Below are 23814 nucleotides of genomic sequence, written 5' to 3' on the forward strand. Positions count from 1 at the left end.
TCATAGCAACGCTCCTGAAACATGATTCGTTTCCTGTGACCAACGCCACGCTCAATTAGCACGGCTAAGATAAGTCCAGCCCACAAGCCCTCCAAGAAAAAACGCTGCTGGTGAAGCGAAAACTATCTCGTACAGCTGAAACACTCCGCTCTTAAAGCTGGAAGATCAGAAGCTGAGAATCATGACAAGCAGATTTGCTGCTTGTGTGCTGGCTTTACTGCACTTCTGTCGTTCCTCTGACTCCTATGAACCACCGATGTTGCCTGATGCCGGAGATCCAAAGTTTATTGAGGAATGTGTGCAAACCCATAACAGATTCCGGTCTGGAGTGAATCCACCAGCCAGCAACATGCTCTACATGGTAAGGGGATCTTCCCGACTTACGTGCAAGTGTGTAGCACTGTGATGTTGTTTAGGATTCTCAAAGATTGTTTTTCTGATCAAATGCAAAAAAAAAAGAAAAAAAGAAAAAACACCCTAGCTTCTGGGATCATAAGAGCTACTTCTTTTTAAAGCAGAGAAAAAGGCTGTGATTTTCAGATGGTTTTATACAGTCGGGTACGTGGATAGTTTTGGCTGGCTTAATTTCCTCATTTGAAACCCGTGATTTCAACCCTCAGCCTAACGCTGTCGTTTTGTGCTGTGAAAAGCCTCCTCATTCCAAGGCACCGCAGCTCAACATGCCGGACTGTAATTGATATGCAGACCTAAGCACAACCTTCCGTACTTGAGTCATCAAGGGCAGAGACCGTTGCCAAACGAGAGCTTTCTCTACGCTTTCTTGGCAAGGCTCTCTCAGCCTGAGCCAACAGAGCGGCTGGTCCGAGGCGCTGGGGCTACAGGGGAAGCCAAAAAACCAACAAGTGCAGTGGGAGCGAGCGCTGGAAACATCAGGTCCCGCGCTGCTCTGTCCCTGCCTTCTCCCTGGCCACATCACGGGGAAGTATCTGCAGCCACCGTGCAAAAGATAGGCTGTCATGATTCAAAATACACCCAAAAGTGCCCACCTCTCATTTCAAATGGCTCGTGGCGCTTGTTTCCCTGCTGGGTGGCACATGGAAAAAAAAGCAACGGGGGAAGCCGTAAATGCGTGCCCAAAGGTGGGCTTACGGCTGAGAAGCCCATCTCTGATTTGTGACACGTTCGATTCCGGTAGCTTGGGAGCTCTCTCTTGCGACATCCACCACCTTTTGTGCTTTGCGTGGGTAATATTTGGTATATTGTGTTTCTTCTCGGGATAATCTCCACAGATCTCTCAGACGGGCCATAGCAATTGCCCTAATTCTGCTCTCCTTCCTTTTGCTCCTCTTTCTTACTGTCTTGCATGGTCACCACCAGAAGAGGAGATAACCATGTCTGTCATTAGCAACATCCCAACCAAAGTTCTCCCCACCAAAAAAAGCTAATTTTCTATATTTGGTTGTCAGACACTAAAAAAGAAATGCCTATTAGTGAAGGGGAAGTGAGCAGCAAGCAAGCTCGAGTTGCAAGCCTGACAAGAAACAGTTCAGTTTCTCTTCTAGATGTATCTTTTATTTCAGCTTTCTTCAGCCAGGAGTCCTGAACTTCCAGTACATATCACTCCAGGCTCTGTCTTCTAGATTGCTTTACTGGCCCTTCATTAACAAAATCTTGCTATGATGTCTTAAAAGAGCAGTATTGATCTTTTAAAATTATGCCTAATTTTTCCTTTTGAAAAATTAAAGAACTGAAACTCGAAAAAAATGGCTTAAGAAACAAAAAAACAAATAAAGATTATATATAAATAAAACAAGAACATGGTAAGTTTCTTCTAAAACACTGCATAACCCCTACTCTTAAGTAAGACCTCTCCCAGGAAGAATTTAATGTGGAGAAAGCAGTACAATACATGATAAAATCTATTATGTAAGTAAAAGCACTGGAATTGAAAGCAGCATATTTCTTAATTTTTGAATGGCCTTTAGCACTCCAGAAATGAGGAAAAGACGATGATTTATTTCACAGGGAATTTCTGCTTGCTGTAGATAACTGTCCACCTAGATATGTAAAAATGAAGAGTATGAACTCAGGGCATTTCCACCTTTTGGAAAAATAGTTTTTAAAAGAAAATACAAGACAGAAACTCCTTTAACTGCAAGTAACAAAGCCCACAACCATCTATATTTGTCATACATTTATTATAAAATGAGAATGCTGATCTAACTTTTTTTTACCTGACAAATGTGACCCCTTCACCCAAAGCCTTGCTTAGGTCTGTTCCACGGCTCTTCAAAACCAGCAGAAAGAGTCTCACCATCAGGGCTTCACAACAGTCTCCTTTGACTTATTGCTGCTTTGCATCACTTTTCACTTATTATACGTTCAATTTTCCCTCCCTAAATCAGCAAGCAACTCGTCTGAGTTATAAAACCAAAACGGAGAAAGAGTTCACGGGAAAAAAAAATTGTAGTTACTATTTTCTCAAACAGCAATGATATCTATATGCAAACCTCCCTGTCCTGTGCATTTTTACCCATGCAGTTTAGTCCAATGTTCTTGCATAAATGCAGTTTCATAAGCAAATAAGGAGTACAACTATACTTAAACTAAAGATCATTCTGAACAATCGGTTTCTGCACATTGCTTTTTCAGCTGTCAGCCAGTTTAAGCATTCACACAAACAAAGGAAAATACATTTAAATGTATTAATTTACTTTAAACTTATTATTACATATACCTTTATGGAACTTTAAACTTACTATTAATACTATTATAGGATGAAGAAGAAAACAGATGTGCAGACTCTTAAAAAGTAGAATGTGAAAAACAAGACCGTGAAGCACTAAGGTGCATCCACCACTGTCACACATCTTTGTACTGGGTCTGCATGACAAGGTTTTGGTGGTGGGGGGGCTACAGGGGTGGCTTCTGTGAGAAGCTGCTGGAAGTTTCCCTCATGTCCAACAGAGCCAATGCCAGCCGGCTCCAAGACGGACCTGCTGCTGGCCAAGGCTGAGCCCATCAGTGATGGTGGTAGTGCCTGTGGGAGAACGGATTTAAGAAGGGAAAAAAAAGTTGCTGTGGCCCAGAACCTGCAGCCGGAGAGAGGAGTGAGAATATGTAAGAGAAACAGCCCTGCAGACCCCCAGGTCAGTGCAGAAGGAGGGGAGGAGATGATCCAGGCACCGGAGCAGAGATTCCCCTGCAGCCCGTGGTGATGAAGACCACGGTGAGGCAGGCTGTCCCCCTGCAGCCCAGGGAGGTCCACAGGGGAGCAGATCTCCACCTGCAGCCCGGGGAAGACCCCATGCCGGAGCAGGGGGATGCCCAAAGGAGGCTGTGACCCCGTGGAAAGCCCGTGCTGGAGCAGGCTCCTGGCAGGACCTGTGGTCCCGTGGACAGAGGAGCCCACGCTGGAGCAGGTTTTCTGGCAGGACTTGTGATCCCCCATGGTGGAGCAGTCTGTGCCTGAAGGACTGCAGCCCGGGGAAGGGACCAACACTGGAGCAGTTTGTGAAGAACTGCAGCCCACGGGAAGGACTCACACTGGAGAAGTTTGTGGAGGACTGTCTCCTGTGGGAGGGACCCCATGCTGGAGCTGGGGAACAGTGAGGAGTCCTGCCCCTGAGAAGGATGAAGCAGCAGAGACAAGGGGTGAGGAACCGACCCCAACCCCTATTCCCTGTCCCCCTGCACTGCTGGGGGGCAGGAGGGAGAGAAAATCGGGAGTGAAGCTGTGCCCAGGAAGAAGGGAGGGGTGAGGGGAAGGTGCTTTAAGATGTAGTTTTTATTTCTCATTACCCTATTGTGGTTTGATTGGTAGTAAATTAAAATAATTTCCCCAAGTCAAGTCTGTTTTGCCCATGATGGTAATGGGCAAGTGATCTCTCCCTGTCCTTATCTCGACCCACGAGGCTTTCATTGTATTTTCTCTCCCCTGTCCAGCTGAGGAGGGAAGTGACAGAGCAGCTTTAGTGGGCACCTGGGGCATCCAGCCAAGGCCAACCCACCACAGTGGGAAAATACACCCTCCCCCAAACGTTAGCCATAGGAAGAAATGGAATACATAAGTTACAAAATATTTTCAAATCTCTGTAGATGTATTTTGGTATGATCTTGCAGTTTTCCATTACTTACTGGTAGCATAAACAATACACCAATTGTTTCAGACTTATGGTACAAAAAAGTTATATTATGTAAAACATAGCCATAAAATCTAACAACCACCTTTTCCTTAGTTACTGTTACTGATCCGTTCAAAACAATTCTCTAGTGATTCTATTGTTTGCAGAAGCAACTGAGATATTCTAATCCATACCAGAAAGGATAAATAAAAAAAGTTTATTTAAAAAAAAAATCCAACCCAAAATAGTTCAGCAGTGCTGGACAACTTCATCTACATGACATGAAGTGTAACTAGGACTACAGGCATACACTCGTGGTACTGCATTTTCCAGGAGGTACAATACTGTATTTGCTCAATCAAGTTGTGTGCACAAGAAAACCCAGCAAAACCAGACACCGCCTCCAGTGCAAACGAAAGACATTTATAAAACTCAATTCCTTAAATAACCACTTTCTATAGGACTGAATAGCAAGTGAATGAGTGATTCCACAAATACAAATTCAGCACTAACATCTGAAGCCACCAAACACAAAGATGCAAACCAAGGGGTTGACTTTAAACTGTCCCAAAAATCCCAACGTGTCTGTGAACTGACCTGCAAGCAGCAGCCTTAATGCATCAGGCTGCACGAGACTCCAGTCCGATTGGTACCGTAAGCATACCCCCCAGTCTCCAGATTTCCTGTAATTCACTGTTGAAATTGTATTAACATTGTCTCATGACTGGGACAGCCTCGAAACGCACGTTGTGCCCCAAGCACTGTGTTTGACTGATGTACAGCTCTTTGTGTCCAACAAACCGGTCAGCCAGGATCACCCACCACCCCAAAAACTTCCTCAAGTTTAATGAGTAACTAAGTTCAAATCAGAAATTAACCTACAAGCCAACTTACCACGTAGCTCTGCAAGTCTCAGCGGAAGCAAAAAACAAATGAACCTGAAGCATATAGGCTACTGAGACCCAGCTTCTCTGAAAAGTTGCTTAGAATTACTGCATTGCTACGATACCAAAGTGATTTTTAGTTGTCTTTATTTTGCAGAGTTGGGATCCGGATTTGGCAAAGACCGCGAAGGCTTGGGCAAAGAAATGCCTGTTTAAACATAATACGTACCTCAAAGAACCAGGGCAGGCTCACCCCAAATTTACCCCCGTTGGAGAAAACCTCTGGACTGGCTCACTTTCTATTTTTACTGTGCAAAGAGCCATCACCTCTTGGTACGATGAGGTCAGCGCCTACAATTATGCCACCAATAACTGCAGAGGAACATGCGGCCACTATACACAGGTAGGCATTGCACTTCTCCGTCTAAACCATGAACCAACGTTGCCATTTTGACACAGAAACTCTAGATTCAATGAACTGTTTTGCAAGTGCTGTAGTCTGATTTTATGTCTGTGTGCACAAGATGTCCCCATTTTAGGGAGGAAAAGAGCCACTGCATTATTTTTTTTAAATACGCCAGCTGTATTTTCTTTCCAGGAAGAAAACAGGACAGCCATCAAGCAGTCAGATTTAGCCAAACAGTGGCCAAAAACCAGGCAATGGCAATGGCTGTGGGCTGCAATGCGTGGCGGGACAAGGTCCCAGCTCTGGTAGGCAATCAAGGGCTGCGGAAATACCGGCACCTAAAGAGATGTCTGCAGCTCTTCAAGCATCACGTCTGCATTTTTCCCAACCACGATTCCCAAAGAAAGAGGGCAAAGTGAGGGAGAGGAGTGCCACTGCCATGCAACCCTGCAATCGCTAACCACAGCGATGGGAGAGCAGGATGGCTTGCAACAGGGGCTCTAGGGTTTAGATTTTGACCTGAGCCTATTTAGTAATTTCTGTGGAGATACACATATGCATTTAGGACTTGAAGAGATGAGCTGATGTCAGGGGATGCAACGAGTCTATGGAATTCCTGACAGTTTGAGAACAGCACGACCTTGAGCAGCTTGTAGTATATCCTTGAAGAGTCTGGAAAGATCCAAGAAGACCAGTACAAAAACAAGATAGTGATAAGAAGAACCGTCCTAACGAACTCACCAATCATGAATTGTTAGTTACTAACCAAACCAATCATATACTAACACATACTCTAAAGAGGGGTATAAAAAGGTGTGTTAGAATAATAAAGTAGCCATTTTGCATGATCTATTACTTGTCGTGTCCGTCTCTACTGCGACAAGCTGAAGCTGGTGGGGTGTCCGAATGGCACGTGCAGGTACTCGTGTGCAGAGGAGATATTTGGATGCAGGAGCCGTGAGAGGTGACAGCGTGTTGCTTTTTGACCTTGCTCACAAGGACACGGCAGGAGTCAGCATCTGGAAGCTGCGGTAAAACTCACCTTACCTGGCACTAAGGCACAGTGGTGTTTACCGTGTTGTTTGTAGAGGAGCAGCCCAGGCAGTTGCATGAGAGAGAATGAGAAAATAAGATTATTCTCACTTGGAGTCAGCGGTGATAGTGACTGTAGCTAGAAGCTGCCTGTCTGCCAGCTTTGGGAGGCATCCCTGGGTCTGCACCTTCAGGGAACCCCTCATTCCTCTCCCTCCTTCCCAGCTGCGGAGAAATTTACAATTACTACCGTTACCACAACCACATCCCCAGCATGTGCCTCGGGCGATGGCCGCCTGGGATGGGGAGGGTCCTGTGATCCGGTCCTTCACCATCCTCAGGGATGCAGCTGTCTGCGGCTGGCTTCGGAAGCAGCCTCTGCTCTGCTGCCGCACTGAGAACACGCTCGGGTGCTTGAGGATTGTCCCCTCTTCTCGGAGCTGGCACCAAACAGGCACAAACAGAAAGGGCCAGGCTTCCCCTTCCGAGTTGGCAGAGGCATGAGCGTGTTTCTTCATCTCCTGTGCCGCCAGGATCTCTCCACAGCTCTCAGGTAGTCGGTCATTGCTGCCGTTGTATCGCCCTCAGGTACTGCCATGCCCTCGTCTCCTCTCTGTTTCTGTCACGGGTTTATTTGTCCAGGACTGCAGCATTTGGCTGCACTGTAATCTTAGAGGTAGATATAGGATGCTGGATTGAACCGAACAGCTTCTGGTAGACAGAGGATCACTAGACGATGCAATGCCCTCGCCTCTAGATTATTTTAGTCATGGCCATGATGCTAAAAGGCAGGACTGCAGCCCGGACACGCTCCTTCTCCCTGTTCCTCCCGTAACACGAGTGCCTTCCAGCCATTTGCCTATACATCCCTGCTGGATTTAGTACAGGGGCAATCAGCCCTCGTAGGAGCTGTAGGAAAGCTAATGGATTGCCATGAAGCAAAGGAGGTGAACTTCACCTTCTTCTCAAGAGAGGAAAACTACCTGTTACAGCCAGTCATTTTTTCTTTCAGAGTTGTTTTAATGAACACCTGGTGAATTAGGCAAAACCATCAGGCGTTTTTCAGAACAAACTGTGATTTCGATATCCATCACTGCCACTTTCCCCCATGAAGCCTGCCCAAGGAGTGCTCCTCAGCCGATTCATCGTCGTGAAACAGAGGGCAGGTCTTCCCCGTAACGCTTCAGATGCTGAAGCAAAGCTTTTCTCACCGGTGTTACCCGTCTGTCTTTGCAGATTGTTTGGGCTACAAGCTACAAGGTTGGCTGTGCTGTCCACTTCTGTCCCAGGGTGGCATACTCCTCCATAACCGACGCAGCACACTTCATCTGCAACTACGGGCCGGCGTAAGGTTTTTTGTTACAAATATTTCACAGGGTTTGGGTCCTACCCCTTCCCTCCCGCAACATGCAGCTTTATTAGATCAGTCTGTCTATTCATGTGTTTTGTGGGAGGAAATGGTCCCCAAAATAGAGAAAGAGGTACACGTCTCTCCAACCAGCTTTTTTTTTGCTAGATGAGGGCTATGTATTGGAGCCAAAAAGCAGTGGCACTGGTAGAAACGGTAAAATATAAGATGCTGACATGAAAATACTGAAGTGATCATTTGAAAATTAAACCCTTGCTCCTGAGTGCCAAGATGGCCCCAGATGGTTGCCAAGGTGCAAGGCCAAAGTCTGAAAATATTTCCATGTGTGCCTGCAGAATTAAGCCTCTAGGTCAATGGTTTGGATAAATATCGAAGTGTGGAATGAGTGCAGCTGCAGTCTTAGCAGCTGAGGGCTGTTTGTGAGGCTGGGGCTGCTCAAGGCAAAATTTTATCCAGAGGTCCTTCATATGCATAGTCAGTAGGATATCCACCTAGGATGGATGTTTACCCTTCTCCAGCTAATTAATGCCACCAGTCTACATACAGCTTTAAAACCTTTACATGCACACCGTGTGGAGCCAAGGCCGGGCCAGTCCCAAAAAAATCTCACTTTGGCCATGCTCTAAGCAAAGCGAAGCACTGAGCTGCTTTTGGTGCAGTATCGGTTTTGAGCAGGCAATATCGAGCCAAGAACCTGGACAGAGGTTGGCTGGTGCCACTCATGCTGCTGGTAGAGAGAGGGAGCAGAGCAAGACGCACATCACTTCTAAAATATTTACCAGCAAATGGATGAAATCACTACCTATGAGAAATTCTCCAGCACCAGAGATTCCTCTTCAAGGCTGAATACGCACATACATACACAGTAACTGAATCTGCTTTTGCTCCCATAGTTAGAGCCAGCTTTGGGAGCCCACAGTCTCCACACACACAAATTATCCAGCATTGAGACTATTTTAATTCCCAGGTTTGCAATACTGCTGTCTCCAGGTTCCTAAACAGAGCACCCCATTACACTTAACCTCTTCTGCTTTGCTGCATGTCTTGGGCACAGGGCATTCAGACAGGGACTGTCCAAAAACCATCTCCCTATCAACACAAGTGAAGCAAAACCCAGGTTAAAAACTAATTAGCGGTAGCTATTAACGTTCTCCTCCCAAGGGCGGTTTGAGAGCAGTGTTACTTTCCTTTGCAGTGGGAATTACCCAGGGCACCCGTACGAGATGGGAGCAGCGTGCAGCGACTGCAACGGCGAGCAGTGTGCTGGCAAGCTGTGTCGTAAGTAGAAGACAACCAGCCCTCCTCCCCAAGCACATGTAGAAAGGGAAAGAACACACAAAAGATACCGGTGGGAGGCAGGCATGGTGCTCTCCTGTTCCTAAATATAGTCTGAAAAACTGCAGTCAAAAGCCAAGTGAGCAGTGATGCACAAAGAGAGGGGAAGAGGGCAGAAGGAGCCTGTTTTCTACCCTGGGGAGTGATGGGATGGGGTCTGCTCTTCAGGTGCTGGAGGGTATGGTACAGGAGATAGAGCGGCTGCAGTTTAAGGTGTTACTACCCCTGCCAGAAGTTACTGCTTGCAGAAATGGGAAGCACAGCAGGGGATACACGTCCCCTCCCTGGGGCTCCAGGTTACTATCTGGCGCATGAGCTGCGGCTTGAGACGGTGCAGATCCAAGGAAGCCTTGCCCCTGCCATGCCGCTGTGGGAGGGGAGAACTGCCATGGCACTGCCAAGGCTGCTCGCTCCAGTGAACTTCAGCCAGGCCATCTGCTTTCCCCTAAGCACCGGGAGAGAGCCACGCTGACATGCGAGAGCCCTTCACGGGGACGCAGTGCTCAGCCTGAGCCCCTGGCAGCCCACCTGATTCTCCTGCACTTGGCTTTGCAACGGCTGCATGGAGTCAGGAGGGAGGAGACCTTCTGCAATTCCCTTAAGAAGGACAAGGCACCGTGCTGTGGACATCAGCCCAGGGGGAGCTGAGCCTCCAGTCGTACTTTTCCCCAGCACTCGACCTCGGGTGAACTAATGGAGCAGGAGGGTGGCATTAAAACACCAGCACTGCAGGAACGAGAGGGAGTCCCTGATGCACAGAACTGTTTAACGTTAGGTACAGGCCAAGGATCTTAAATGCAAGGCACTGGGCAAAAGCCAAAGTGATCTTGGAAAGCACACCTGGGGGAGCGAGTCCTCTCTACGCCAGCCACTGGTGGGAGAAGTCAACATGGTGTGATCAAGCGCTCCTCAGCAAAGGCCCTAGAGTTGCTGCAGGGCTCTCCCAAAGTCAGCGGGTCTTTGTTTCTTCCTGGAGAGAAACACAGCTCCCATAGCTGTATTTGTGAGCCCACCGTGAGGCTCACACTTCATTCCCTTTTGCTTAGACTCAACTTGTTTCTAAAGTGCAAGTCTGCTTACGTTCACTTCTTTTCTCTCTCTCCAGAAAATGCAGAGCGTGACAAAGTCATTAGTAAGTACCACCAGAATTAACTGCTTCCAGTTTTTGCCCTTGGTGCAGTTATACTTAAAAACAAGTAACTTGTTTTGTTCACAGGTGATTCCAGGTGGCGTCCAGACTGGGACAGACCTGCATGTGATGAGTACTGCATCACCATTATTGCTTTAAGGCCATTACTCCTTATACTGACAATTTTGGCCACCTGGCTCCTACCAAAATACCGGTCTGTAGCACCTGCCAGTGAGTGACACACATGCAGAAGACCACAAGAGCACTTAGGTCAACTCATCCCTTCCCTACACAGAAGTTACTGGCAGCACAAAGATCAGTAGAGACATTGTTTGAATCCACAGGTGATTTAGAAGTACAGAAATACCATCTTTGTTGCAGAGAGCAGCTAGGAGAGCCGATAAGCAGCTTTCTCATTGCTCTGAACCAATAACTGTCTTTAAATTACCCATGTATTTTTTCAAAGTGGAGCAGTGTGAGCGGGATCTGGTGGGTTAGGGAGCACACTGAGTTGCAGGCAGCTGCCTGCTACGCTTTCTTAGGAAGGGCTGGAGGGTGCCCAGGCCAGGAGCCTGGCCCCGGCCCCAGCCCCAGCCCAGCACGCACCTCTCTCGTTCTTATTGTGCTCTTTCCTCGGACACTCCTCCAGCAAGATGCAGAGTAGCCTGAAAAGGTTTTTAATTTAAATTTTTTTTTTTTAAGAATTCTTGGACCCCTGTGAGCTCTGGCATTTACATCCTGGGGCAGGCAGTGCATTTCCCAGTCTGGCAGTGCACTGGGGCCACTGGTACTTCTCTTTGCTTAGAATTTGGTTTTAAACACACATCATCTCTGCCAAGACATAGTTTCACCTGTGTTTACACATGATATGGTATCGCTGCAATCTCTTCTGGTTTTGTTTTGTTTTCTGAGCACAGAGTTTTTGACTGCTGTTTCAAACAATAAATCATTATGTCCTGTTTCCCATGTATGGCAATCATGTATTTGCAACATGAGGTAAACCTTAACTGCTGGTGCACAAAAAAGCCCCACATTCAGCTCCGACCTGCACAATGGTGCTGTGCCCATAGTTATGCCTTCGGTTCAACAGCTGCCAAGGGATGAGTCTTCCGAAACCTGCACATCTGGAGCAGGCAGAAAGCAGCGAGGACAGCTGCTGTGTTCAGCTGGACATGTCCTCTACTGACCGCAGTCGCTCAGCTCAAGCGGAGGCTGGAAAGAGCAGAGCTGCACAAACTCACAGCTGGAACGTAGCAATCCGTATCTATACGGAGGCGGGTTTAGATGCCTCTGCACCGTGCCCCTCTGCAGGGCGCAGACACACACTGCTGTAAAGGAAGCCGGGAAGTTCTGCTCACCAGTTTGTTTCTGGGGTAGTGCCCCTGCAGTACCTGTCAGTGTTTCTGCATACCCGCTCCTGACCCCACTACTGGGGTGGATCTTAACTGAAAACACTGGAATTGGGACCCAAAGTTTCTCTGGTTATTCTTCCAGGTAGTTAACTGCTTGCACTAGAATCATCTCAGCATCACAGCATTCCCTGAATAAATCATTTTTCAGAATGCAAATATGGCTGGGGACAAAATTACAAACTTTGTTTGCCCTTGATACATCTTTGCCCTTGATATATCTTTATATTTAGTTTGTTGGCTACCAGAGCCTCCATAGCCAAGACATCACAGTTGCAGACAGGAGATGAGCGGCTTCTTTTCCGCACTCCAGTGACCAGGGTCCCAGTACTCACGCTGGCCTACTTGTGAGAGAGCCAAGCTCAGTTCTGCCTTCCAAACTGGGCAGATTAGGGTGTTAAAAAAAAAACAAAAAACAAACCCCCATTGCTAAAAGCAGGCCATGGGTCCATCTGTAAAAAGAGCAGCTATTCCCCTCCCCACTTGCCTTTTTGCCACTCTTTTGTGCAAGACCCAAGCCTCAAGCTCCATGTACTGCAAAGCCCCATCTGAAAATGGGACAGCAAGCAGCACTTGGGCAGCAGGACTCACTCTGTGTACGCTCTCTTGCACAGGGCTCTCACCCCAGCACGGAACCTGGCACGGTGTCTGCCCCACTGAAGCCATGTGCAGTTAGATTCCACTACTGCAAAGAGAAATGCAGGAGAGGGAGGAGCATACGCTGCTGTGTCCAGGGAGCAAAAATGAGCTCAGCAGGAATTCTCCCCTGCTTAGTTTAATCTATGCTTGGTCTCCAGGAGAGTAAACAGAATGAACACAGAGCCCTTAAAGTTCAAAACATTCACAGCACTATCATTTAACTATATAGTTCAGCAGCTCTAAGGAAATACCATAGAAAAAGCATCATTAAAAAACTGTAAATCACTGGGGCTTAGGGGAAAAAAAAACCCCAAACTTTACAACATGGTATTTTTCAAACAAGAAAGCCTGAAAGTCAAGAAGTCAAAGCTAAAAAAGTACTGCATCTCATTTTAAGGACATCCAGAAATCCAGATATTTAACTCCAGATGATCAAACCACTTTGAATTGCCCACATTTACCTTACGGCATATGCCCATTAATTTCATATGACAAATGCAAAACACTGATATATAAATACAGCTTTCAAGTACTTTTTTGGAAGTCTGTAAACTCTAAAATCAGTTTAAGGAGATAATTTGCAATAGTTCAAGTTGTTCTGAAAATAGCAAAAAACCTTTTTCACCCTTCCAAATACACTTTATTTTCCATTCTTTACTTCTTATACAAGTGTTAGAACTGTATAGCCCTATTCTCTCAGTAAACAGGTGCAAAAAGCACCAACAGTGAGCCCATGCAGCCAGTGACCATCCAGATATGGATTCTTAAGCAGACAAATCCTTTGGTTTAACTTGCCTACAGAAATATGAGTAAGCTTTCTTGATTTTCCAGTTTAAGTAAATAAATCTCCAACCTGCAATCCTTGAAACCTGCCAACCATAACAACTCAAAAAGATTAAACACAACGCGAAGCCTTTTCACCCCATAACCACAGAAGGAAAAGACTTCCTGAGGTCTGTTAGGAGTTTTACTATGGATAGGGATTTGATGCAAAAGCTACATAGATGCCTCAGCTGTGGGTCCTAAATGAAAAAAATCACACTTCCATGGAAGTACATATAATTTAAGGCCAGGCTGCCACCTAGCTGAGCTACATCTTCCTGCACTGCAACTCAGGCAACCAAGCAGTTAGCTGATACAGCCGGAAGACACTTTTTTGTAGGGTGATTACAGCTAGATCAGCTTCCTGAAATGAAATGCCAGCCTGCAAGACCAGTCTAGGGCAACCAGCCCTACACTTGTTTTTAACTTTTTAAACTAGAAATGGGGACACGTGTGCCAGTCCTCTGCAGTGAAAGGGGCCTCATCCAGTCCAGATTAGAACCAAGGACTCTCCCTCCCCTAATACACTCATGCTCCTTCCCTGGCTACAGTCAGATTTCTTACTGGCTTCTAGCTCTGCAGACTCTTCCGCTGAAGCACTCGTTCATAGGATCACACAGTGAGAACAGGTATTTAAACTCAAGTATTGCAGTGCCTCCTGCTGAAATTAGTCCTTTCACTGTATGAGAGGTCTGAACTACCTGACTGGTACTGAACTTCAGTTTCCCCTTTACACTGTCAACTGCTGAACTCCAGTTGGTGTTTCTAAAAAGTTTTTCACAGTGCTGGTATCACTAAACCCATCAGCTCGCTACAGTTTCTGAGATGGGTATTTGTGACTTACTGATCATATTCTCAGTGAAGCATCTGTTGAAGTAGTATTTTCCTGATTGATTCCACAAGTAATTAAACTGCCATTTATGAACAATGCAGTCCCTAAAAGGATTGAGAGCATTTTTTCCTTAACAACTAAGTGCCAAGAAATGATCACATAACTGAAAGGCATACTAAGGCTAATGTTGTCTCCTACCCTAAAGGGCAAGCATCTTAGCTATTTCTCAATGTACATGTACTGGCTATTTAACCACATATATTCTAAATTCTTATTTATATATGTAAAAAAGGAAATGGCTATGTTTTCACTTACTATTTCCAAATAAAAGGTCACTAACCAAAATGCAGCAAGCTGCAATGTTCTAGCATAATCATTTCCACTGCATGTGCAGGTGATCAAAATTCCAAAACCTGGCAAAAGCACTCCAACACAATACTGAAATTGGTGTGGCTCTACCACCTCCTAACCATTACATTTGCTTCTTTAATCTCAGATGTGTGAATTAAGCAACATCTGCTCTTCCGGTGAACTTTATTTCATCACAATTTCAATTTCAGGAACTAAAAACCTCTAAACTTCCTTTAAAAAAGTGAAAGGTCTCAAAAAAAAAAAGAAAAAAAAAAGAGGAACACAATTTCTTAGACTTTCTTGCAAGCAAGAAATAAATTAAGAATATATTTAAAGAAAGATAACAAGACTTTATGCTTTCACTGCAGCACTTTCCATGTGGAAAGACACTTGCTTTGTACCACATTCTGTCTAACAGCCTCCAGTATAATGCTAATAAATGACAGTATATTAATGGCATTCAATTAAGATTATGGTTTGTCTAATTCTCACATGAAGCTGTGAGCTTGTTTCCTGGAAAACAACACGTAGGTTGTGCAGTAGATGACTAATTAAAGGATATAAGAACAACGTATCAAAATAGTTTATTAACACCAAGACAAGACACGCAAAAATAATCAGCTTTTACAGAAACAAAAGCATAATATAGTAATAAATCTTGCCTGTTTTGCAAAAGTTATCAGCACAACTGAGACTGCGTACAGTCTGGTAGTCTTTCACAGAAGAATTAGTTTAAACTCCCACTGAGTTCTCTGACCCTAATGTTTAACATCCTGCATCAAACTCCTAAATGTTTCTATTACAAAACCTTCCCTTTAGGCAGATGGATATTATCCAAATACACTCTCTTACTGTAATAATGTAGCAGCACAGATTTTCTTCACCAACCTTGGCAATTCTGCACAGCTGCTTTCGGTCCACTAATTAAACTGTACTTATGAAAAGAGAATGATCTTTCTACCTAGTCTTTTCTTGTTCAGATTGTACTGACAGCAATAAGTCTCAAATCTTCCAAGTGTGAAAATGTTCATTAACGTAGGAGAAAAGTAAATACCTCAGGTGGTGAATTACTTTTTCTTTTTTTTCTTTTCATCTGCTGCCATTTTTAACTTGACTTCTTCCACAGGAAGTGCTCCTAATTTCTTCTTCTTTGCATTCTTTACCTTTTCCTTGATGGCTTCAATATCAATCTTCTTCTCAGTGGAGGCTACATAGCAAAAAATACAAAGATAACAGGCAAGAATTTTACTTTATCTAAATCTTCAGTCTACAAGATGACTTCATATGTAAACACAAGGAGCTGCATCCTGTGGCACTGGTTAGGACTCATTTTTTGTTCACTAATGATTTTATAAACTATTCTAATAATAATTTTTGTTGAAAATAGTATTATCCACAAACCTCTTTCAGCAGAATTCAAAGGAGAACAGTCATATAAAAAATACACATATACAACTGCATTTGAACACAGACGCCACACTCTGCACACAAACAAACTATTCTCACCCACTCCTCAGACTACAGACATACTCCTCCAAAATTAATACATATACACTCTCTTAGGCATAGGCCTATTGGCTTGGTTGGTCTCACCTAAGAACAAAATAAATTAATTATTGAGTTCTTATACCCCGAGAAGCTTTCATGGTATTTTGTCCTTCTGCAAGCAACTAAGGTGGTAAGATCCCAAGCATGTCTGTCCCATCCTTACACTCTCTCCCTGGCCATCCATCAATGGCTGCTGTTGGAAACAGGATGGGAAAGGGTGGGCTGGGGGAATGTGACACAGATCTTCGACCCCTGCATGAAGACCTTTATAAAAGACTTCTACTGGAGTGCCAGAGTACTTAAATTAAACATTTAATGCTGAGCAACATGAATAACCTACTCTTATGTTCATCTAGGTGATGGTATTTTCTCTTTTGGGCACGAGTCATGAGTTTGGATCCAACTCTCTAATCTCACACAGTTAATTCCTATACATCTAACAGTGGGTACCAGCTGTCTTCTCTGGATCTCAGTTCTTCTCTACATACAAACTACTGCTGTGATTTATTTAGGATTTCAGGTCAAAGCACAGCATCTAGAAAAGCACAGTATTTGAGATACACTACAGTCAATAGCAGGATCATTGAAAATTTACTGCCAACAGAATAAAGTACTGTATCAATGCTGCAGAACACATGCTTTGAGAGACATGTGAACTTTTCAGTTCCTAAGAAATTGTGTAATATATAGTGTAATAATATGTAGGTAGTATAGCTAATACGAAACATACACAGTATATCTAATACAATGAATGACTATGTAGAATAATCAATGAATCCAGAAAACTGAAGGCTTGTTTCTCTACTGCGTGAAAAACAGATCATCTGAGAACACAAGTTCTTACTCTGCATATAATGTGGTTTTACTTTAACTTTTAGAAAAGCTGTTTACCCTACCTTGTACCAAGACTTACTTGTGGCATAAGTTTTCAAGTAAGTATTGCTTTGGGGTTTCTTTTTCTTAACAGAAAAGACATTTGAATGCAAAAATTATGGCAGCTTCACTACAAGACTGAAAGCCAAAAATTGATGTAGCCATGACAACCAATTGAGATGGCCATCCCAGTATCTCCATCAGGAATATGTTCTACAGACAACTGTCACTGTATAGGTATAGAATTATGGGCTGCATGATCTTTCTACTGTCTCTGGCAACTCCAGGCATGGATCTAACCACTAGGATTTTTTCTGCATGACCCTTCTTATTTCCTACAGCTGTATCTCTGCAAAATCACTCAGCCTATGAATCAACAGCAGAATATTTTAGAACAAGAAAAAAAAAAAAATGGTTACCTTTCTTTGTTTTCACAACTGGCTTTTCCTTTGGTGGGATGAAAGCTTTATTTCTTTCTTCTTGTCTTTTCTTGATTGCATCTGCTTGCTTTGCCTGAAGTTACCAATAAAAAGGTCAAGTATCAGTAGAGCAGGGCAAAAAGGGACAAAAAAAAAAAAAATTCCAAGTCAGCAGTCAAATGCTTTTTAACTGAACAGCAGGTTAGAACAACTTTACCTTTATCTCTTCTACTTGCTTTCGTTTCTTCTGTCTTTCTTTCAAGAAGTATTCACCACTTGCCAATTCTTTATCAATCTGCGTAAGACAAATACCAAGAAGCTTTAGATAATTACGCATTTTAAGCCAGATGTATAGCATCAGGAAACCAGAACTTGACAGAAAAGGCCTCCCAACCTCTTGTTAGCAAGAACACGATTTCAAGTCGTGCTATATTCCTGCATAACCAAATTAAGTTCCAGCTGACCTGGCTTTCTGGCTGTGGAGGTGGGAACGGTGTGTACTCCTTCTTAGTATTTTTCTTCTTTGGCTCCTTGCGTTTTTTCAAGTTCTTCCGCTTGAACTTAGGCAAAAATCTTTCCCAGCTTTGTGACCTCAGTTCAGGATCTTTTGATAATTCCCTTTTGATCATCAAAGTCTTCAGTAGTTTCAGAATGTCACAAAGAAGTTATTAAAAAAAAAAGTATTACAGTAGTAGCCAAGAGCTCCAAACTACAAGTTTTACTAAACTTTCTTAAAGTGAATATGCTACATCCGAAGCTTCCATCTCCCACTTCAGCAAGAGTAGAGAGGTTTAATAATGAACAGCAGAACCAGAAAGATACGTATGTCTCATAACACGGACAGAATGCACTGGAGAAGGTGCCTCAGTTTAAATGAGCAAGTATCAACAAAACAACTGAAGGGAGGAAAGTTTATACACACTTCTCCTTTGATGTCTTTTCAGATACTGCTAATGATATTATGGCAAAATGGAGACTATCAAAGTAGTGGTTTTTTAAAGCAGCACACTACAGAAATTCTCAAAAATAGATTACTACACAGAAACATGTAAATTATTAACATACAATTCTCTGAGAAGAAATAGTACTTTCTTGTAAAGAAAGATGCACAGTGGACCACGCTAACCTTAATGTTATATATGGGATGTATATTCTTCATTGTGTCCAGAACAACTTTTCTAACCTGTGTTTAATAAAAAAGAAAAAGAACAGAAAACTCAGCAAGTATTTCATATTCTAATCAATTAAAATACCAGGTATATCTTGCTTCCTCTCCCTGACCCTGCCCCCCAAAGTAGGTAGATTTAAAAAGCTAACGCACATGGTTAACTGGAAGGCACAGCAATATCAATAATATTGTCGTGTTTCTAACACACTCCAGCATGCCCCACAAACATTACTTTCATGTTACTGTGGATTTTATGGTGTCATGAGAAACTTACTTTTGACAAGAATTCTTCTCCCACATAGTTATTAAAAACGTTAGATGTTCCTTTAGGTTATATATCATTAGATCTGCAGTATTTTCACTCTTACACCTCTTATCCGAAACTACAAAAATTCTTGCTAAAACCCACCAAAACCAAAGCAGTATTTCACAAATACTTTTTTTACCTCCAAGACAGAAAGATCTCGGAGTCTAAACAAAAATCAGCAGCTAAGATGCTAAGACTACAGACATTCATGTAAATGCAGCTTACTAACACAGAGCTGAAAGACAAGTCAGGTACTCCTGAGGTTGCCAGATCTTGCCTCTCGTCTGCCCTCAAGCTGGGCATAGAAATATGCTATGCAAATGGCTCACCTGCCTCCCCTTACCTCTTTTAGCCCACTAAAGGGTCCAAGAGCTGAAACAGTGTTGCCTTGCACCATAATATAACAGTTTGTTAACAGTTCCAGGGCCTACACCAAAAAAAAGAAATTAAATAAGTGTAAACTGAGGACCTGACACAAATTTGGGTCTAAGAATTGTCTGGTTACTACACCTATCGGAAATACCTTCAGAGTAGATCCTTTTGGCCCAAGAAGTCGTCCTCTTCTTTTTATAAAAGTGTCCCTCTTCCTCACCAAAGAGCCTATTTTAATGATGTCACAAGCAACATCATCCTGAAGGATACGAACTGCCTAAAGAGACAAGAAGTGGGCAATATCATCTGAATGCAAATGGATTATTCAGAAGAGTCAAGAGAATACCTGAGTTTATTCTTCTCACTTCACTTTCAGATACATTTACTTTAAATATGTATTTTATTTTATTTTACTTGACTCACTTGAAAATCCCACATTTTGAAAACGTAAAATTTTCTAAGTATTATGATAGAATTTGATACAAACTTCCCGGATTTAATACAGACCTGTTCAAATGGAACGCTTCTTGCCAGAAGTTTTATTAAATCTCTAGCCCTGATGATTGCATACGGATCAAAAGTCTTCTTAGTGGTAGTGACAGTCATGCTGCCTTCAATTAGATCCAGCGTTGCATTCACATACTGCAATATTTGAAAAGAAATAGTGAATCAATCTCTAAGTAAGAACCTCCGAATTCATCTTTGGCAGTAAGAAGTTAACAAAAAAGACACTACATACAGAATGCAGTTCCATTTTCCAAAATTCCTTAACTGACTTTCAGCTTAAGGAAATTCACACACACAGACATGCACAAAAACCACTGAATACATGTGTCACAAGCCCCAAAACACCACCTTCCTCATCTCCCTGCTGTCAGGTGCATGAAAGTTGCCAGTGTCTGGATGACAAGACACTTGCTGCTGCAGAGAGCTTTGCTGACAGCATCTGTAAAGAACTTCAAGTCTGGCTACGCAGACCTTCACTGATTTTGATGCCAATAAAAAAATGACACTACCAATTCTAAATGCAAGCACAGTAGAAATATACACAAACACAGTATCAGAAAAGCAACTTGCACTGTTTTTATAAGCTTAAATAAGATCTGTATGTCCCAAAAGATAAAACATAGCATCACAATTAGTAAGTATTCATACATGTTCACTCAAGGCTTTCTGGACGAGTGGCCAGCACTCTTTCAAGTACGCTTCTCTATACTTTGGGAATAACGTTGCAAAACTGCTTTCTTCCAGCAGCCCTTTGGGATTATCCTCTCTTGTAAAAGCTGGTTCTTTCCATCCATCTGGCACAGTGAGAAGTTCGGATTCATCAACTGTTACAGGTATAAAAAAAAAAAAAAAAGTTTTTTCTCCTCTTTCATCAGTGACTATTACCTCTCCTCCTCATTTAACTACAAAAGGTACAGTAACTGAAAGCAGGGACACAGTTTTGTTTAATGCTCTGTTGAATGCATTCTGCACCCCTTCTGACCTTAAAGAAGCTACTGCTTTAAGCTATTTATTTAACATAAAAATCCCACAACTGAGACATGCGTTGCGGATAGGATATTATACAAGAACAAGGGACAGGCTGAGGCGAGGGACCGGAGCGCTGTGAGGAGAGGGGCTCCACCACAAGGCACCCCTTGCACCCAACAGCCGCCTCCATCCCACCCAGCGCCGCAGGCCGGGAACCAGCCTGCCTTCCCCACGCCGCCTCTCCGCCTACACGAAATGGCGGCCAAGCTCCTCAGCCCCCGTTTGTTTTGGGAAACCGCCGGGACCCCCCCGGCTGCAGGCCGGGACGGAGCTGCAGGCCCGCGGCCACCGCGGAGGGGGGGAGGGAACCCTCAGCCCGAAGGCTTCCCGGCGAGCCGGCTGACAGCCCCGCACGGGCCCTCACCGCGCCCCCACCTGCCGCCGCTTTCTTTTTGTTTTTGTTTTTTTGTTTTTCTTTTTGCGTCGGCTCGGCCGCCTCGGCAGGATCCGCCATCTTGGCCGACGCGCCACCACCCCTCACCCGGAACCGGAAGCGCCGGTCACCGGAAGGAGGCGCGGTGGCGCGGTGCACGCCGGGAGCCGTAGTCCCGTCGGGTCTGAGGGGAGCGGGAGGGATGGCGGCGGCTGAGAGCTGCTGGGGCTCTGAGAGAGGTTTTACCGTTTGTATTCGGAACAACACGCGTTTTCCTACCGGGTTGTCCTTCCCTGGGAGCAAAAAAAAAAGTGAAAATAAAGCTGGTGCAAACAGGCAGGGATGCCCGCTCTGCCTCAAGGCGAGGGGCAGCGCCGGCCTCGGGTATCGCAGGCCGCATGTCGCACCTCCTTGCTGCTTGTCAACGCGGACGGTTCCCGCAGCTCTCCGTCAGGGTTACTTTATCTGAAGGTGTGTCAGCACCCGGGCGGCAGTGGCTGCTGCGGAGACGGCGTGATCTGCCTCAGGCTGGCAGGGTCTGCTGGGGGGTCACGCTGCTGGAGACCCCAGTTGCTTCCCCAGGGTGGTTCTGCAGCCCCTTTTGGGCTCCGCGCCTCTACTCTGATTACAGGCACGGGCTTTTCAGAAATTTAATGAATGCAGTTGAGGTGAGAGGCATATACTGAGTGTCGTCTTTCCTTCCTCCTCTTTCATGCGAAACATCTTTTCCAGCCGCGTTCTCCAGCTTTCAGTTTTCTATTGCTATCATGTAACATAAAGGAAGAAAGAACCATCATCATCAAAATGTACGCTGAAGTACATTGATAAATACTCAAAGTACCTTAATGCTCATAACTAAAGAAAACACGTTCCTGATGAGACCTAATTATTCAGTTGAACAACGTAATTTAAGGTTCTTGAGGGGGATGCTCTGCATCCTCCCCTTCCTGTACCTGTAACTGGGCATTTTCTTCAGTAAAGAAGCAAGAACATGCCTCCTTCACTCTCTTTTATGGGGACCATGAAAAGCCAATGGAGGGAAGAACTGGAAGAGGCCTTTAAGAGCAAGAACACCTGCATCTCTGAGGCAGGACGCTCATCCTTGGCAGGTGCTCATCAGACCTGTTCATAAAAGCCTGCACTCTAGGGTGTTTAATTACCATCATGATGAGAAAGGTAGATATTCCTATCACCTGATCTACACGTAAATAAAATATTAATTAAAAAAATCAGTTTTGACACCCCCCCCAAGCTTTTCTTTGAACCGGACTGCTATCCTTCTTAGCCTGCTCCATCTCCCAGCCCTGTGCCAGCCCCGTGTCCCACAACAAACAGAACACCAGGATCCCTTCCACACGCAAATTTGCCGTCAAGTCGATGCGTGTTTTCAGCCATTTATTTTAATTTCTGTCTGTCCACAGCCTTCAAACAGGGAAGCTGCTGTGGGAGCGCTTGCGGGCCTGCGAAGGACAGAGCGGCCCTTCACAGGGGGCTGCGAGGGGCTTGGCGGGGCGCACCCTCTCTTCTCTGAAATGGCACGTCGACTGTTCGCCTTCTGCTCGGAGGACAAAAGGGGAAAAAAAGCAGGAAGGGGAATCTGCGGGGCCCCGCAGCAGAGGGATGCTGCTGGATCCCCCCGGCCGTTTGGGGTGGCTGGTTCTCCATCCCCCATCCCACTAGATGGCAGTGACCGCTGCGCTAAGTGGAGCACCCCAAACGGAGCTGCCACCCGCCCCGTGGTTTCTGCTGGAGAAGGGAGATGGGGAGAGATGGAGGTGATGGGGAACGTGCTCCCTTCTGCCCACCCAGCCCTACCTTGCACAGAGAAGCTGGGGTCTCGCTCCTGCCTCGCCTGACACCGGGCTTTGGATGCCGTATGCCATTGACGGAAAGGTGCATTGCCCCTGAGCGAGCACAGGGAGGCAAATTTGCTTCTCTCAGCTCTCCGACGCAGAAGTCTTCTGGGGCTGCTTACTGGACTGGTATCCCTCTGTGCTGCATAGCCTGTGAGCCCAGGACGGGGGTCCTGCCCGGGTGTAGGCACCCGGTCAATGCAAGGGCAGGGCTGGGGGGGCCGGGGAAGGCATTTCTCTGCAGGGAGGTAGTGCATGAAGTGCACGGTATGTGTCTAGCCTGAAAACTGGCCAGGTGTTGTGGAAGTGCAGCAAAGCAGATTTGTGAAGAGTTTGAGAGAGGATAATTAGTTTCATTCAGCACTTGTTTATAGCCTGATTCCTCCTATGAGTAAGATGCAACCCACCAAAAAAAATCACAGGAGTGGGCTGTGGAAGGGGCATGCTGGCAGCACTCGGTAGTGGGTATCAGCTTTCTGACCCGGATGAGAGGGGAGAGGTGGAGAGGCTGCAGACCATGGGGTGTTGAGAGTGTGAAAACAAATTACAGCCTGCAGCGAGAGAGAAGAGGAGGCCCAAGGGAGAGGCAGGGAGGGGAGAGGGCATGGCCAAGGCAGTGGGTGAGGCAGAGGATCTTTGTGGCAGGGTGCTCGCTGGCTATGAGCACTTTTGAAGGTCAGAGGAAAGGTCTCTGGTGAGATACACCTTTTTCTTCGACCTGCAGACCTCTCAGGCCTGCTCTGGGTATACATCTCATGCCTCTGCAGTGGCAGTGACAGACCACTTGTGTGCCCACTCCTGTCCTGCACCCTGGCCCCTGCGTCAGCTGCTGCTGCGTGGGGGTCACCGAGCCCGCCAGGTCTCTGTGCTGGAGGAAGAAAGAGGTGCCCAGTGAAAGGGAGCAAGGGACTGGCACCCTGTGGCACCCAACTTCTCTGATTCAAAGGATGGATAGTCCGCTCCGGTGCAGTGCCACTCTGACGTGTACCTTTGCCCAGTCGAAACAGGTCCACTAAAAATAATAGGAAAAAGAGGCAGTCGTGCTAACAGACTTGGAAACTGTGATTCAGGA

The 23814-nt window shown here is 45.2% G+C and overlaps 2 protein-coding genes across 3 annotated transcripts; one reads left to right on the forward strand and one right to left on the reverse strand.

The window, feature by feature from the left end:
- Positions 1 to 87: 87 nt before the first annotated feature.
- LOC104828246 (glioma pathogenesis-related protein 1-like) lies at positions 88 to 11388 on the forward strand. The gene is made up of 6 exons (XM_010561798.1): positions 88 to 361; positions 5127 to 5372; positions 7644 to 7753; positions 8972 to 9054; positions 10217 to 10243; positions 10328 to 11388. Exons 1-6 carry the CDS (start codon positions 182 to 184, stop codon positions 10477 to 10479), a joined length of 798 nt encoding a protein of 265 aa, XP_010560100.1. The 5' UTR covers positions 88 to 181; the 3' UTR covers positions 10480 to 11388.
- Positions 11389 to 14718: 3330 nt separating this feature from the next.
- On the reverse strand, positions 14719 to 20985 carry KRR1 (KRR1, small subunit (SSU) processome component, homolog (yeast)). Of its 2 annotated transcripts, XM_010561799.1 has the most exons (10): positions 20892 to 20985; positions 20136 to 20311; positions 19488 to 19622; positions 19132 to 19257; positions 18952 to 19035; positions 18260 to 18316; positions 17598 to 17768; positions 17351 to 17428; positions 17134 to 17227; positions 14865 to 15500 (listed from the first exon to the last, which is right to left on the reverse strand). In XM_010561799.1, the coding sequence occupies exons 1-10, from the start codon at positions 20968 to 20970 to the stop codon at positions 15361 to 15363; spliced, it is 1140 nt and encodes a 379-aa protein (XP_010560101.1). In that variant the 5' UTR covers positions 20971 to 20985; the 3' UTR covers positions 14865 to 15360. The 2 variants fall into 2 exon arrangements, with proteins under 2 accessions (XP_010560102.1, XP_010560101.1); XM_010561800.1 differs by lacking the exon at positions 17598 to 17768 and having other exon boundaries at positions 14719 to 15500.
- Positions 20986 to 23814: the final 2829 nt, after the last annotated feature.

Source organism: Haliaeetus leucocephalus, unplaced genomic scaffold (genome assembly GCF_000737465.1).
Source record: "Haliaeetus leucocephalus isolate CR32 unplaced genomic scaffold, Haliaeetus_leucocephalus-4.0 Scaffold151, whole genome shotgun sequence".
Classification (NCBI taxonomy): domain Eukaryota; kingdom Metazoa; phylum Chordata; class Aves; order Accipitriformes; family Accipitridae; genus Haliaeetus; species Haliaeetus leucocephalus.